At 41.8% G+C, this 17275-nt stretch overlaps 1 protein-coding gene across 1 annotated transcript in view; it reads right to left on the bottom strand.

The window, feature by feature from the left end:
* Window positions 1–67: 67 nt before the first annotated feature.
* The window catches only part of YES1 (YES proto-oncogene 1, Src family tyrosine kinase), a 72168-nt gene continuing 54960 nt past the window's right edge, over window positions 68–17275 (bottom strand). The window contains exons 3-12 of the mRNA XM_019546741.1: window positions 14105–14204; window positions 11147–11245; window positions 7533–7636; window positions 7215–7364; window positions 6796–6951; window positions 5921–6100; window positions 2939–3015; window positions 2457–2610; window positions 1777–1908; window positions 68–1299 (exon numbers count right to left, since the gene is read on the bottom strand). Coding sequence (XP_019402286.1) covers window positions 1091–1299; window positions 1777–1908; window positions 2457–2610; window positions 2939–3015; window positions 5921–6100; window positions 6796–6951; window positions 7215–7364; window positions 7533–7636; window positions 11147–11245; window positions 14105–14204 — 1361 coding nt within the window. The 3' untranslated portion in view covers window positions 68–1090. The remainder of the gene's footprint in view (window positions 1300–1776; window positions 1909–2456; window positions 2611–2938; window positions 3016–5920; window positions 6101–6795; window positions 6952–7214; window positions 7365–7532; window positions 7637–11146; window positions 11246–14104; window positions 14205–17275) is intronic.

Here is a 17275-nt window from a genome sequence, read left to right as displayed (position 1 = left end):
GAGAGAGAGAGAGAGAGAGAAAGTGTGTCTTTATAGTCAAGAAAAATCAAAAGTGCAATCAAATCCCTGAACTATGAGACATTTTACATTTGTGGCACTGATCCCTGTTAATACATATTAGCTACATCTCAGTACCAAATCTGTCTCAGACTGGACTAAAATGTGGCTGTTTACCAGATTAAACTTGATTTTTCAACAACCTTTGTCTTTTCACACAAAACTCATTGTAAGATTGGAGCTTAAAAGATTAAACAATTTTCCCTCTGATTGTATAGTATGGTTTCAAGTTCAAACAATTTTTTTTTCAGTGTAACTTATAAAATATTACCTCATTTTCTAGTTACCTTCATTATTCTTAATTAGCTACGCAGAAAAACAAATAAAAAGGAAAAAAAAGTCTCATGCTACTTTCCAGTTACATTAATACAAGTATTAACACAGTGCATTATGCTCTCCAATTCCACTACTCAGGTCTATCATTTAATCAAGTTTGTCATACACTGCTTAACGTTCTCTTTTAACCTCATCTACCCTAATTAAGTCCATGCAAAAGGAAGCTTAAAAATCAAGATTATGAATCAGTATCTCAAATATGGTTGTACCATTTTTAAATGCACTCCCCCCCGCCCCCACCAATTCTGAACACAGGAAATGTTACAGAATTGGAATGGAACTGTTTGGTCCCGTAATCTTCCTTTGCTTTAAAGCTTCTTGTCCGAAACTTGCAGTGCATATTTCCAGACAATTCCCCTTCTAACAAAGCATTATAAAAACATAAGGGAAATAAAGATTTTAACACATTTTTTTTTTTTGATATGCTCATGCCAAAACTCATTTTATCCTCCATTATTTTTAGTGAGCTTCCTTTGGACCCTAAAATAAACTGGAAAACACCCAATCGCATCATTGGTAAGTTAGGGTATAACACTTTACAAGTGGTTTTGTGCAACTGTATTATGCAATTCCAGTTTGCCATTAAAAGCGTGCAGAGTGGTGAAAATTCTTCCCTGCAATTGCTTCAAAGAAGCAAGGAATTCTTTGCAAGTTCTTTGCATTTGGCAGATTTGTGCATTTCATGTAGGCTATTGGTTTATAAATTGTCTCCAGGCTGGTACTGTGGTTCTGTAGCAGTAAAGTAGTCTTCCAAGAAAGACTGAATATATTCAAAAGTTGGTCTTTCATCAGGGTCCTTCTTCCAACACAGTTTCATTAACTCATGGAGAGACTCTGGACAACCCTGTGGACAAGGCATCCTGTAGCCACGTTCTACTTGTTCCAGAACTTCCCGATTTACCATCCCTAAAATAAAAGGATTTCAGCTGTGAACATTACACATGAAAATAAACTCCAAATAACTGTCAGTCTTTTTCTGGCTTTAGATACCAATACCTTCCTATTGACAAAAATACTTTAATCCTCCAAATACTACTAGTATGTTTGGGGAATATGTTTTTCCCCTCAACAGGAAGCTAAATGAAGCTATCTATCTACCAGCTTCATCTGGTACAGGAAGACAAACTCCTTCCAACAACAGGAGGAAACAGAATTGGTTCAGTATTTCCCAATCTTTTTTTATTCCAGTTCAAACATGAAAAACTACATCAAGAAACCTCAAAGGAAGAGGAAGATTTTGAACAGCTTTGAGAACAAATGTAAACTGAATAGTTTACGAAGTTGCAAATAAAAGAAATATTCTTTTGGTGTTCATTATATACACCCTATTATATAATCATAACATACTATTCTCTAATAATGGCTTGTTTAATTATTTCTCACCTGGATATGGCACTCTACCCTTTGTTACTAATTCTGTCAGCAAAATTCCAAATGACCACACATCTGATTTGATTGTAAACCGACCATATAATGCAGCCTCAGGAGCTGTCCATTTAATTGGAAATTTGGCTCCTGAAAGAGAGGAGACACAAATAATCATTTCCTACATAAATACCAATTGCTTATATACAAGTATAACCAATATTCTGAAATTAGTTATTACATTGACAAGATTTTAATTCAATTAACAAAGTGAAATTTAAATAGGGTGACTTGATATTCTTTTAATAGAAAGGGATTTTTCAGACTTTAAAATATGAAAACAAGAAATAATGGTGGAACTCAAAAGCAGTGATTTTGGGTGGCCAATTTGATACTTTAAAAGGACGTAACTTTCAGAAAGTCAAGCCCTTTAAAATGTCTCAAGCTGGTCACGCAAAATATATAATAATTCTTTAAAATAAGTGATCGTTATCAAATTATTTTTATTTTTAGAGATTACTTGTAAAATGATGGCTCTGGAAGTTAAAAGCAGAAGAGGTTAGGCAACATTCTTAACATTTATTTGTTCACAATCTTTTAACTGTATTGATAAAATACAGTGATGTGATGTTATATATAAAGCTTATAATAGGTCAGGGTAACTAGATACGTTTATCCTGTAAATAAATCTGTCTCACCTTGTCTTGCAGTGTACTCATTGTCCTCTATTAACCTTGCTAAACCAAAATCTGCAATTTTACACACAAGATTGTCTCCTACAAGAATGTTAGCTGCTCGAAGGTCTCTGTGAATGTAGTTCATTCTTTCAATGTATGCCATTCCATCAGCAATCTTTAAAAGAACATTTTATTAAAAGGGTTTTATTTATGATCATGTTCATTTACCAAAATGTTACATATAAGTTGATCTTTTTAACTCCAGTTTCACTATACAACTGCACAAAGTGTAACTTTATTAGAAATTAACATTACTGATTTTAATAAAGTTTATTAGTTTATAGTGCATCTACTGACATATCGTTTATTCCTTGCAGCAAATTATAAAATTTAACAGAGGCTATAAAAAGCATCTAGTAGCTATATTACTCATTTATCTTCAGTTGATATATTTGTTTCATGTTTTTAACATTTTCTATGATGAAAACACATTTTTAAAGTACCTGAGCAGCCATGTCAACTAACTGTGGAAGCTTTAAGTATTTCCCTTCTCCTTCCTTTAAGAAATCTAGCAAGCTACCTGTAAAAGATCACACGTTAGGAAAAACACAAATAAATATGAAAAGTTGAAGTGGAAACTTCAGAGGGAAAATTTTCAGACACAGATGAGACATGCCCAACTCAGTTTTAGTGCTTTTGAAAATTTTCCCCCAAGTTTTTCTTTAACCAAAACCTAATACTGGCCTTATATAACCTAACAGCCATCATAATTACAATCAGCAAGTTTCATTAAATTCTTTACGCTTCTCTGAAGATTTTTTTTAAAGACTATCTTTTCCAGCTCTATTTTGGAATATGAAGAAGAAGTGAAAGAGATAAGTACATACAAACCAAGGCATACAAATATTGGCCTTTAGAATAAAATTCTGGGTGCCAGTGGGAGTTTTCCAACATCTGGTCCAAATTTTATTTTTTCTCCACAAAATCTTAATATTAATCAAATGTTATGGTTAAATATGGAAAACTCAAAGGCCAAGAAGTTCCCAGCTTAACACTATTATACATTCTGTAACAGGGAGTCAGGGACTCCTGTTACTTCAACAGAATGCATCAGGTTAAGCTGGTTGTACAGGACCGCAGCAGAGGAACACAAGCTGGCCCTTAAGTAAGGGGAAAGCCTGTGCGCGTGGCTGGGGAGCCACAAGACAGGAAGAAGCAGGGCTTTGAGGCATGTAAGCCTAAGGCCTGAGCCAGAAGGGGAGTCTGGCCCTGCATGCTGTAGGGAAAGGAGCTCCCGGCAGAAGCTGGCAGCAGGAAACAGACCCAGGGATACCCAAGAGAACAAGACTGACAGCTAAGGGGGAAGTATAGCTTGCAGTGGTGTACTGACCCAGAGTGGGCGAGAACTTCAGGGGGAAGCAGTTTCCTTATATTTCTATTATGCTAAAGGTTAAGATGGGAGAACTGGATTGTGGCTATGGGGACAGTATGGAGTTCAAAGCAATGCCCGAGAGCTCCCTTTTCAGGCTCTGGGACTCATGGGCAGAGCAGCACACAAGCAGATTTGCCAGGGTCAGGGATCCTAGCAGCTGCCACAAGAGACTGGGGCCAGTGGCCTGAGCCCAGGAAGGCGAGATAAGAGACAGGAGCCCAGAGCTCAAGAGGGTGAAACCAGGGCTGGGGACCAGAAGCCAGGCCCAAGACAGTGGACCTGGGCTAGGGGGCACAGCTAGAGGAAAGGGGCCAAAGCCAGGAGGGTGGAAACCCCCACAAAGGTTTGAGACTTAAGGGGCCAAGTGTAGAGTTAGGGCAAGGGGTCCCTCTCCTAATACTGACTGATGCCTGCGAGACATGGTCATGACCATAGGGGAGGATGAAGACCCTGGGGTGCATACTGAAGTGCAGCTCCTCACTGTAACTGAGAACGCTTTGCAGGAAGCCTTCTGAGTTGCAACGATTCCCTGGAACCAACAGAAGTTCACTGTTGGTTCGGGGGGGGGATATAGCTGCTGGCTGCAAGCCTGCATCTGGTTTCCCTTAGTAAAGGCCCCTCCTTCCTGCGAGGCTGCAAAGTTTTCAGGATAGGAGTAGGGAAAGGGAACAGAGGGAGCTTGTTCTAGGAGTTCCCCAGCCTCCAGTGGGGGCTGAAGAACACACAGACTGAACTCTTTTTGTTCCCTTGCCCCCTTCCCATTCTGAAAACAGAGACAGGCTGGCAGGCAGACAGACATAAATTACAAAAGACACTGTTTTCAAATGTCTTCATCTGACCCCTCGTGCAATAAGGGTTCAGATTTTCACCCAATTGGCCATTTTTGAAGCTGTCTGCAGCTGTGCATTTGTGTTTGGTCACAGCTATAGACTGTTTTCTGTGGCCAGATTGGGCAAAAAATTGTCACTTCTGTCTGCACTCATGGTTATAGATAGCCCCTAAGTCCCAAATGTGGCTGTTTTAAAGGGGAAAGCCCAAAGACTATACACAGAGGAAAGGTACCCAAGGAAAAGCCTATTTCAGCCTCTGAAGGCAGCCTCTCCAGGCAAGAGGTAAAAGATGAGAGAGGCTGGGGAGTGTGGGCAGGCAGGTCTGACCACTAGTGGGGCATCAGACACCAGATGGATCACCTGAGCCTGTCTCTCACACATTTAAGAAGCAATTGTCAGTTTTCCATTTATAAAACAGGGATAAAGTTATACTAAACTCTTTTGTAAAGTGCTTTCAGATCTACTCAAGAAAAGCATTGTAGAAAAGCTAGGGAACTCTCCATCTACTCTTAAAATGTGAATAGCTATTTATGTCAAATACTACCACTATTTCATAGATTTCATAGACATTAGGGCTGGAAGGGACCTCGAAAGATCATCAAGTCCAGCCCCCTGCCCAAAGGGCAGGAAGTCAGCTGGGGTCATAGAATCCCAGCAAGATAAGCATCCAATTTACTCCTGAAGGTGTTCAATGTAGGTGCTTGAACCACCTCCGACGGCAGGCTGTTCCAGACCTTGGGGGCTCAGACAGTAAAGAAATTCTTCCTTATGTCCAGCCTGAAACGGTCTTATAACCATTTTTGACCGTTCGACCTCTTCTTCCCTTGGTTCCCCCAGATCCTGGTGGTCACCCTTGATAAACTTATAGGTGGCCATCAGATCACCCCTGCGCCTGCGCTTTTCCAGGCTAAAGAGCGCCATGGCTCTTAGCCTGTCATTGTAAGGTCTCTTTTCCTGACCTCTGATCATGTGCATGGCTCTTCTATATTTGTATATATAAATAGCATTTCAAAGGTATAAACTTGCAACAGAAGAAAAATTCTCAGCAAAGATGATTACTTTCTAATCTATTACATCTTAAGGGTCAGTTATGATTCATGTTATATTGGGTTTAAGCAAATCAATATTCAATTTTAGTTTAAAACAATACAATTTTCATCTTGTTACTGGGACTTTTAATAAACTTCTAAAATCTGCTGCTTTCCAGTTAACTGCTCACATACCTTTCGTCATGAATTCAGTAACTATGTAGATTGGTTCCTCAGAAACAACAGCATATAATGGAACAAGTTTATCATGTCGCAATTTCTTCATGATCTGAGCCTCCTGCAAGAAAGCTTCTGGCATCATTGTACCAGGTTTTAGTGTTTTGATTGCTACTTTTGTGGTTCCATTCCACGTTCCTAGGGAGACAAGTATAATATATTACCTGGACTATACTTAACACATTTTCAATTGAAGCTGCTTCCTTTTTGCTTCAGTTTTATTATTTTATATAGATGAAGAAACCATATTGATAATTAACTCTGAATTGAACTGTATATAGTATATACATTATGGAATAAACATACCAAAGGCATAATGTATTTAAGCAGTGTTTGAGAACAAGCAAGTTACAAAAGCAAAATTCAAGTGGTTTGCATTGTGACCTGAATCTCAAAGATAAATATTAACACATTTCTAACTTACATTTTACAGTATCTTCATTAGTCCTTTGAATGCTATATTCACTTGCCCTTTTTTTAATGCATCTGTCTTCCACTTTAACTTGTTATTGCCCCTTTTCCTCGAAACAAATTTCTGGCTGCCATACCTTCCTGTGAATTTTTCTTGAAGGCAGTTGTACTAGTTCTTATCTCCTCATCCAGGAATTATAGTTACAGACTAAATCTTTTCTTTCAGGGTGTGAGTTCACATCTAAAAATTATGAGAGATTTTGCACTAAAGCATGCTTGAAAAATGATATTGCTATAATTGGTAATTTAGCCTTCAGTTCTTTACAAATTATCTTTTCAGACTTTGATATTTATCTATCTAAAATATAATTAAAAGGAATTTTTACAACAGAGGTGTGCAACAGAGATGTGTTTACTCTTACCCATCCACACTTCACCAAAACATCCTTGGCCCAACTTAACTTCTAACCGTAAAGATTCTCTAGGAATTTCCCAAGCATCTTTTGCTAGTCCCTGGGTTTGTGGTTTCACAGTTGGACACACAGTTGTTAGTTTATGACACAGTCCATCAGCATGTTCTGGAAAATGAGAAAAGGAACTACTGAAGTTAAAGATGCACAAAACTATAATGAAGTCAAATAAAAAACTAATAAAAAAAAAATAATCATTCAGTTTCTTTTATAGCACAGCCCTGGACATCACCATTATATTTTTTTTTGTTAAAAAGAATAAAACAGTATGCTTATAAAAAGCATCTCAGGTCATAATTACCACTTGCTGATTTTTTTTCCCCCCTTTAGTAGCCATTAGATTACTATTGAAGCCCAGGATTCAGACTTACCTCTGTAGTGTTTTACCAACTTCTGTAAAGACTCAAATTGTGCTCTAGTTGTGATGTAGTATCCACCATTGTCAAGTTTTCTGATTTTGTAGTGTTTCACATTATCGCCCCTGACCTCATCCCAATCACGTATAGAGAGGGAATAAGCACCTAACAAAGAGTTTAAATTCAGTATCTCTCCAAATATATACATACAAGTACATGTTTGTGTATGCATACTTTTGTATGCCAAAAATTACATGCATGTGCGTGCACACACACAATAAAAATAATAATTAATATTTGCCTTAGAATAAAAGTCAACTTAAAGAAAAATACCTTTAGTGGTTTCACTCTCTCGTACTAAGAAAATGCCACGCTGGTTCCCAGGATTTAACAATAATCTCTCTGCATCTTTCCTCCCCATCTTACCAAAATACCATCTAGAAATTAAACAAAATATCTGTTGAGGTCAGTAACATACTAAAAATACTGCTTCAATAGGCTGCTTTGAATAGTACATAGATTTTGTCTTCAAAAATGTTACCTAAAAATCCTAAGGGGCTTTTAAAAGCACTTACAACTAAACAGTCAGAAAGATCTCAAGATCTAGATACAATACTGCTTAACTAGAATTACACACATGAAAATTTATAATTCATGGCTTTCCTACATACTGTTTCTGGTCAAGGTCAAAAACAGCAAGGCTCAGCTCTAGTATTCATGTAAATATAGCACACAAATTTAAAGCTATCAGCATTGTCTGGACTACTGCTATGAAACAGAAGGGATTAAAATAACTGACTGCTTTTTGCAGCAAACACAGCTGAACACATTTTCGTTCACTACAAATGAATATTGACTTTACCATTATTTGAAAGGGACACTTAATGTAATTTCTAATATAGAAAGAGAGACCTCTATCTGCAAACAGTAGGTTCCAGGACATACTAACAGAACATAATAACAAACACCGCAACACCTCCCTTCTTTTCCCTGTCCCAACTTTTCTTAGGGTTAGAAGTTCAACATCACTGGCTGGATGAGATGCACTTGAAACAATAAAACACTGCAATGGCTCAGATGCCTTACCCTCTCCTCTAGCGCCTCAGAGAACTGAACAGGTGGAGTAATTTAAGACACGTGTGAATAAGCAAGCACATTCACTTACATGCAGATGTAAAAACTATTTTGGTGTTAAACACTTTTTCCTTCCTCTACCAACTTGCCCATTTCTGTCCATATTATTTTTAAGAATAAGGACAGGCAAACCAGTTAGTTAAGAGGGCACAGGGGCATCCTGCACATGAGCTGCTCTGTTGGTGCACCTCCTCCTACCTACAGCAACCGAAAACTAAACTGCAGCAACTTACTTTCACTCACAGCTAAACTACCACAGTTTAGATTCAGGCAGTTTCATGGAGCAGCTGATGGATAGCAAGTCCTCATCCACTTAACTCACCACAATTTCCTCCTGCGTTGATACACTGACATTCCAAATCTCTGCACAGTTTTCAAAATATTGTGATTTCCCCTACACAAAATTCAGCCACAAAAACAATTTTTCTCCCCCCTATCCTCTTCCAGAAAAAATTCCAATAGTAGAAGCAAAATTAATATTGCCAGCTAAGGACTGAAAATCTACTACCTACAAACCAATCACTATCTGCAAACCAGGTGTAGGAACAAATACTTCTTACTGGTCCTAGCTGTTTCCAGTTAAGATGTTGTACCTCAAAGTCATAAAATAAATAAAATAACCCTCTTAGATCAATTTTTATGTCTAAAATTTTAATGTGGAGCTTGGGCTTACAGTCCTGGCATTAAGAAAGGTTAGCTTTATAGATGGAGGAATATGAGCACCAGTGCCAGAAATCTCTTTAAAACAGTGGTGCTCAACTTCCAACTTGTGGGCCAAATGTGGCTTGTGGAACCAGAGCATATGGCTCATGGGGCTCCCCACAGGTTGGTAAGTTTGGCTGTGAGGGAGTGGTGGCAATTAATATGACCACCCTCCCCCACTGCCAAATTCCCAAACCATGTGGTAAATTACAGCTAGGACTAGGCCCCTCTCCTCCATGCGGTTGGGTTGGGGTCAGGTCATGCACCCTTTCCCCTTAGAGTTGGGGCCGCATCAAACCTCCTTCCCCCTGTGGAGCTCGATGGGACCCCATCATGCCTGCCCTGGGTACCAGGTCAGAACCATCAGTCAGACCCAGCCAATGGACAGACTGGACATTGCCAATCCAGCCTATCAGGCAAAAGGGTTGAGCACCGCTGTTCTAAAACATTGTTCTAACTTTTTTTCCAAATGGGGTTGAAGGGCAGGGGCAAGTGGGAGGTTGTCTAAATGGGAGGAAAGGATTACATAGTGCAGTTCTTTTATTGGTGCTTCCTTGATTAAACTGAAGAATTATAGAAAAGGAGGGCTGGAAGTGATCTCAGGAGGCCATCTAGTCCAACCTCCTGTCCTGCTTAAGGGAAGATCATCCTTACAGACCCATCCTACAGATGTGTTTATCTTAGCCCAGAGGTATCAAACATATAGCCCGCAGTGCTGTTGTGTACAGCTTGCTGGACTACTGGTGGGCCACAGGAAATTGGGGGGCATAGCCACGAGGAGCAAGCTGTGGCAGAATCCTAGGCCCTTGGGCCCTGGTAGATATGGCAATCTGGGGGGACTGAAGGGTGAGCAACAGGTAATACAGCCCAGCTGCCCTGTAGTTGCTTCATCGCTTACCACTGCCACACCTCCTCAGTTGCTGGCCTGGCCACTGCATATCCCATGCCAGAGCTAGAGCTGCCACAGTGACACTAGGTATGCAGCAGTAGCAGCAGCATCTTTGGCTCCAGCACACCACAGGGCATGCAGCAGGAGCTGTGTCATGTGCCCCATGCCAGAGCCACTGTCATCATGTGTCCTGAATCCAGCCTGTAAAGAAACCCGTGGTCTGGATCCAGTCTAGGGAGCAAGATGAGTGGGACAGCCCTGATTTAGCCTATTCTTAAAACTGCATGCGGTATCCTTATCCATAATTACTAGGCACACTGCCTAAAAACATCAAGAATACCCTAACTTGCCACAGAAAACAGGGAGATGGAGGCATTATCAATGTCCTGACTCTACCAGGACAGGAACCAGTCTGTTAACATAAAAAAAATTCAAGGAAGAGGACCACAGACCTCCACTACAGGGGAAGGCAGAACCCCCACAATCTATGTCCATCTGATCACAGGGGAACAGGCCTTCCTGATCGGTCTGACTACGAGCTATTTATTTAAGTCCCACCAAAAGCATCCTCACACCTCAATCAAAATCTCCAGCTTTGGCAGCACCAGAACCCACTGCTTCTGAAGACAATAACAAAATACCTGACACCTGTAGCAATAGGAAGGTAAAAATCCTTCCCCAGCCAATGTGGCCACCAGTAAAGCCTAGAAGCATGGGATAACCAAACATAATCCACTCTGCACTGCAACGCAGGAATTGCCAACACAATTCACATTGTGCACCCTAACTGGAGAGCCAGAACTCCTTCCTTTGTCATCCTATCCCCTCCATAAAGCTGGCTGTGGAGCTCTGCTTCACTCTAATTCTAGGTGCAATGAGGGGAAGCCTTTTTAGCAGCTGTACCACAAATCAGGTCTGCACCATTGGTGTCACTCCAATCCGTTTCCCTTACCTGATCTGCTGCTCCACTTTCTACTTCCTGTTCTGTGCTCCCTGCCTGAACTCCTGCTTTCTGCTCCCTGCCCTATCTGCCACTGTGTTGCCTGTCCTATCCCTGGTTTCCCATGTGCCACACACAGAGGCTGTCTGTGCCATCTGTGGCACACATGCTGCAGCCGGCCACCCCTGTTCTAGTGCATGTATGAGGGTCTCCTGGGCTTCCAATTGTTGCTAATTGTTCGATAATAAAACAGACTGACAAGAGACTTGAATAATGCCTTACTCTTCTGCTTGAATGGAGTCTGCAGGAGCTACATAATTGCTGGGGATGTAGCCAGTCTTTCCCGTAGCAATGGATCTTGCTTCCCACCAGTCTCCTTCCCTGAAATGCAACAGCAATTATCTCTAACACACATAAACAATACAACGCCCTGTAAAAGATGCAAGAATCATTCATATATTTTAGTCAATACAGTACTTCACATAAATTCAGAATACATCATCCCAACTGTGTTGCTGCATATACAAGTACACTTTTCACTTCAACATAAGCTGTGTGTACTTTTCTATTTTAAAAACTGAAATGAAATGAAGATGTGTATGAGGGGAAGGTACTTGTACCTTCAAATACAAGAGGAAGAAATTATGTAAGAAATATAAATAGACAAGAAGTAATAACAGACACAAAACAGAAAAGAATTTGCTTTAGACAGAATTTTCAGAAGTGTCTTCTCACTTCCACATATACTTTAGACAAATATTGTCTAAAGGTGTTGACAATTTGGACAACATGACTGCTTCATTATAAAAGATTAAAGAAAATTAACTGCCAACTTCATCTGGTGAACAAAGAGCAGTTAAAAAGGGAGATGATCTAAGGTTTGCTTTTGGTGAGGAAGGAGCAAGGAGTCCTTCTTCCTTGGAAGACAATGAATGTTCCTGCTGTTGGTTTACAGTTTGGTAGTCTGGGTGATATTATTTTAAACTGGGTTTTGATGAACAATACAGACCATTACAGAGGAGCTGTTCAGAAAAAAACAACTTTGAATCAAGAGATCACAAATGGATTCAATGTTAATTACACTAAACACTTGTGTGTCCATGCCTTAAGACAGGGGCATCAAACCTACAGCATGTGAAACAAATCTGGCCTGCAAAGCCTCCTACCCAAGCTCCTGGACTCACTATCACTGCTCTACTCAGGCTTAAGTGGAAGACGGCAACAGCAAAAAGCAACTAAGGGGTTTAATTCATTTCTGAAGGGGAAAATCTGAAAAATTAAGGGTATGGACATATACGTTTGGAGCCATTTTAAAGGACAGCAGCTGTTTTTAGGGGTGCACCAATAAAGATCTTCTTGGTTGATACCGATAGATAATTATTAACCAGCCATACTGGCCACTACTGATCCAATAATTGATTTACAGCAATGCAGCTGGGCAGCATGGAAAGCAGTGACCTGCAGGTTCAAGTCTGTGAAGGGGGAAGAGGCACGGGAGAAGGAAGGGTTGGGGGTGGCAGATTGAGGCCCCACCAGTGAGGGAGGGAGTGGGGCTGGGGGCGCTGCCCTGCCAGGGCAGTGAATGGGACCTGGGACTGGGGTGAGGAGTGGGACAGAGTCGTGGGCAGCTTGTCCAGGGGATCAGCATCTTGGTGCTTAAAAATGTTGGCAGGGGCGCTGGAACATCAAATGAGCTTGTTCAAAGTGCCGCCGATACCATTTTTAAGCACAGGGATGCTTTTAACTGGACTGGAGCCGAGCAGGGCAAGAGTGGATGCATGCTGCCCACTGCAGGCTCAGGGGTCTCCGCTCTGCTGCTTTTGCCTCAGGGGCTCCATGTCAGCCGTGCGTCCCCTGCCCACCCAGCAGCAGGAGACACAACTCACTGCCCCCACTGCTGCCAAGAGGGCAGGAGGTGCGCGTGGGTCTCCTGGATTAAGGCAGCAGAGCGAGGAGCCCTGACCCTGCAGGAGGCAGCCCACATCTACCCCGCACACAAATCTGGGCCCATGCCATCCCCCAGGGAGTGTCATGCAGCATCAGGGAGCTATCCTTCCCACCCCCTCTCTCTCCCATCCCTCCCCCATGTCCCCAGGACAATCTGTCCTGCTCCCAGCCCCAGGTCCCATTCACTGCCCAGGCTGGGCAGCACCCCCAGCCACAGCCACTGCCCCTGCCCCACTCCTCCTTCACCATGGGGGCCTCAATCTATTCCCCCCACTCTTCCATCCCCCTACATGTCCCCCTTCCCCTCCAAAGACTTACCTGAGGGGCACTGCTCTCCATGCTGCCTGGCCGCATTCCTGGCTGTGTGCGTGTATGCAGCATCCAGAGGCCCCACCCAGAAGGTATAATTAATTATATTTATTGGTGACATTATCTGCTACACTGGCCAAAAAAAGACAATACCGGATAAAGTTAATTTTCTTTTTATTGGTGCCAATCCAATATGGCACAGAGCTAGAGGTGCACCTTTAGTGGCTTTATTTCAATTATTACATGTGGGCAAGCTGGGAACAATATAAAAGCAGCAAAACAGCTCCAACTTTAACAATAGCCTGTCCACATGTAACAGCTGCTGCCTTTTGGAACTGCTCCAAATGCTTGTGTGTCCATACCCTAAGACAGGGGTGTCAAACATACAGTGTGTGGGTCAAATCTGGCCTGCAAAGCCTCCTACCCAAGCTCCTGGGCTACCAGCAAACTAACAAAAGTTGGGGAAGAAAGGATGTGGCCTGCAGTAGAATCTAGGGCCCTTGAACAGTGAGCTTGGTTCAATTTTCCTGCTGATGGTTTGTAGTTTGGGGGTGTGGGTGACACTATTTTATATTGGGTTTTGACAAGCAATGAGGACAATTACAGAGGAGCTGGTCAGAAAGAATAAGTGATCACAAACTGATTCAAAATGAGCTCCTCTGGACTCAAGCCTGGATGAAGCAATAGCAATAAGTGGATAAATGCTCCAAACAAACATTTGAGGTTTTTAAGCACAAAACTTATCAAGAATGAAAAAAAGAAAGTGATCAACAGAGAATAGCTATACTTTGTAGTTCAGAAAACTAGAGGATTGAGAACTGCCCAAAGTTGAAAGGACAAGGCCTTATTTAAAAAATTAAGGTTTTTCATATAAACAAAAACTGAACAAGAGAAGTCGGGCTGTTTTGAAAAGAAAACATTTGAAATTTGTGTGAAAGCATTTATTTCCCACATTACATTAAGCCTCTGGCATAGTATACTTACGTATTGTTTATTATCTGGAACCGTTCACCCTTCTTAAATGAAAGGTCATCTGTAGTTCTAGCTTCATAATCATATAAGGCCACAAAAACAGTTACGCCACCTTATGAAAAAAAAGGCACAGTATGTAGCAATAGTACCATTAGTACTACCAGTACACAATAATACTGGTAATATTAGTTTTAAAAAGGCAGTCTACAACAGCAGTTAATCAATTTTGCTTTGACAGCAAACTAAGATTCTTTACAATTTAGATCCCATCCAGTTGCAAAAGGTGATTCAATAATTGGCTAACTTGTTTTCACTGAAATGGAATTATATACACAGGTACTCCGCATTTAATGTTGTCCCGGTTAACTTTGTTTTGTTATTACATTGCTGATCTATTAGAACACATACTCAGTTAAAGTTGTGCAATGTTTAGTTATAACACTACAGGGAGCTGGGAGGAAGGCAGATAGACAGGGTGCCACATAAGCAGCTCCAGCAGGTAAGTGGGGGGGGGAGGGGATAGAAAATGGGGATTGAGGCCCCTGTAGGGAGGGAGCTGGGGAGGGCTGGGGCTGCTGTCCAGCCAGGTAGGGCTTGGGACCTGGGGCTGCAAGCACAGCTGCAGGGCCCCAGTGGGGAGCAGGACGGGGCCACAAGTGGCTTGTCTGGGGGAGGGGGAGGGCCAGGTCCCCGCTGCTGCGCACATTTCTGGGGGACAGGGAGGACCCATGCCCCTAGATCTGTATATGGGGCAGGCTGCGGGCGCAGGCTCCCACCTTGCTTCCCTGTCCCAGGCAGGCATGACTCAGTGCAGCTGGGGACAGTGGGGCTGTGAAGGGATCTCCTTGCTGATGCCCTGGAGACACACCCCTTGCACCTGCTGCTGCTTTGAGGGCCGCAGCCCACACCACTGCCTTCACTGCAAGCTCAAAGGTAGGTGCAAGGGACGCATCACCAGGGCAGTTCACAGTGGCAAGGAGATCCCTGTGTGGCTCTGCTGTCCGTAGCCATGCTGGGTCACACCTGCAGGGCTGAGGTCCTGGGGCAGGGAAACAGAGTGGGAGCCCACACCTGCAGCCTGCGCCTGCCCCCATGTACAGATCTGGGGGGCAAGGATCCCTCCAAGATTGTGTATGGCAGCAGGGAGCCACTCCACCTGAGGCCGCAACACAGGGGAACAGGGGCAAGGAGATGCAGACCTTGGTATATAATATCTTTTGTCTGGCAAAAAAAAAAAATTCCTAAAACCTAACACCCCCCCGCTTTACATTAATTCTTATAGGGAAATTGGATTTGCTTAACATTGTTTCACTTAAAGTCACATTTTTCAAGAACCTTGCTTAACAACGTTAAGCAAGAAGTAGCTGTAAGAGTCCCCAAATAAAGTGGGATATCAACAACCTCTATCCCAAACTCTACAATTTCAGCATAACAGTTCAGTAAGAAATTAACATTGGCCTGAGCAGGCACAGGACAGAGGCCCTGTATCTGACCATTCTTGGCATATGTAAACTGTTTGTTTCTTTAAATGTATTTAAAGGTATTATTTTTAAAAGCTTCATAGAAGAAAACAAAGTCACGTTGTTTAAACTTGCAACCACAGATTTGAAGTTTATATACTAGTTTTGTTGCAAACCATTCCCACAAGTTGGTTCTCTACTTTTTGGAACTAGATATCAAGATCTATGCAATATATTTTCTTTGATCTTAAAAAGAAAAGAGGGGAAGGATTAATCCTAATTCTGCTCAATCTGCTAACCATAACATACAAGGAAAGGAACTTGTGTTTTAAGAAGATGCACAGCTGCATCATTTTAGGGTCAGCGCTGAGATTCTTCACTGGACAAGTGTGCATACTGTGCCAATCCTTTTGTCATTTGCTTCCCCAAGCCCTTCTGGCTAATTACCCCAGGCCAGAGACCATTACTGGGTGTATTCCTTGAGTGAGGTATAAGGGCAGGGCAGCTCTAGTACAATGGTAATATGTGGCCTTCAGAGTTAGCATATATAGCTTAGCTAAACAATGACACAGAAAGGATGTGTTAACAGGCTTCAAATATTTGAAAAATATAAGCACTCAGTAGGAATAAATAAATATATTTATTAAACTGGATGAAGTTAAAAACAGAAAAATACAGATTAAAGAGAGATTTGCTGGGATCTATTAGGCTGTAGAATATTTTTAAGGGAACTGTGTGGGGAGATTGGAAGGCCCACTGCCTAGCACATTTAAATCTAAGGTAGTTTAAACAGTATAAAATACATAAAGAGGGACTGTGTAATTCAATAGGTCTTCTCCATCTCAAATTTCTCCAATGCTGTCATTCAATTATTGGGATACTTTGGTGAGAGATCAAAGTTGCTAGACAATCTTCAGCTGACTTAATTGAAGACTTGTTCTTCAATTCTTCTCAAGATCATATGAAGTCAGGACTAGTATAAAGAAGCCACGCTATTTATAGTCGATTTGAAAGGATTTAAAAATCCTTCTTTTCATCATAAAGAATTCAGAAAGGAGCTCTCAAAGAATAAAAATAACCTCTCTTTCTGTTCAGGAACTCTCACATATTCCCAAAAAACAGTGAATGGTATCTTCAGATAGAACACGGACAACAAATTCTTTAACAAAATACAGGCTGTAAAACAATTTCCTAAACCAGAAGCAGCAAACTCATCTGGCCCTGCAGGCCACATGAATAGCACAGGGCCAGTCCATAGGCTACTAGATTTCCCCCCACCCCGCATATGCCTGAACCAGCGTATGCAGCATCTGCCAGCCCAGTCCAGAATGCCAGCCCCAGCAGGTACCATGTACCTCCCAGGCACTGAATTCGAGTTAATGGGAAAGCACTGGGGATGGGATTATGGGGTTTTGAAGGCTGGATCTGACCCACAGGTTGTATATTTGACACCTCTGTCCTAAATTATGCAGTGAAGTACAATAGTTAAGCCCAAACTATCACACACCTTGGCGAAGAATTCAGCTGTTACTTGACTTATCTCTTCAATAGGTATTTGTCTAAAACAGTGATTCTTAACCAGGATGCCACAAAAACTGGAGTGCCATAACATCCTTTTAAGGGCAATGTAGGGTGCTGCTCAATATTGCACACCTAACCATGCTAAATGTGGAATCCATAGTGCCAAAAACATTCTGACCTGGGTGGTCTTTGTAACAGAAAA

This window comes from Crocodylus porosus, unplaced genomic scaffold (genome assembly GCF_001723895.1).
Source record: "Crocodylus porosus isolate Cpor-Errol unplaced genomic scaffold, CroPor_comp1, whole genome shotgun sequence".
NCBI classification, from domain to species: Eukaryota; Metazoa; Chordata; order Crocodylia; family Crocodylidae; genus Crocodylus; species Crocodylus porosus.
The sequence above is the reverse complement of the archived record's forward strand: the minus strand, read 5'-3'. Positions and strand labels throughout refer to the sequence as shown.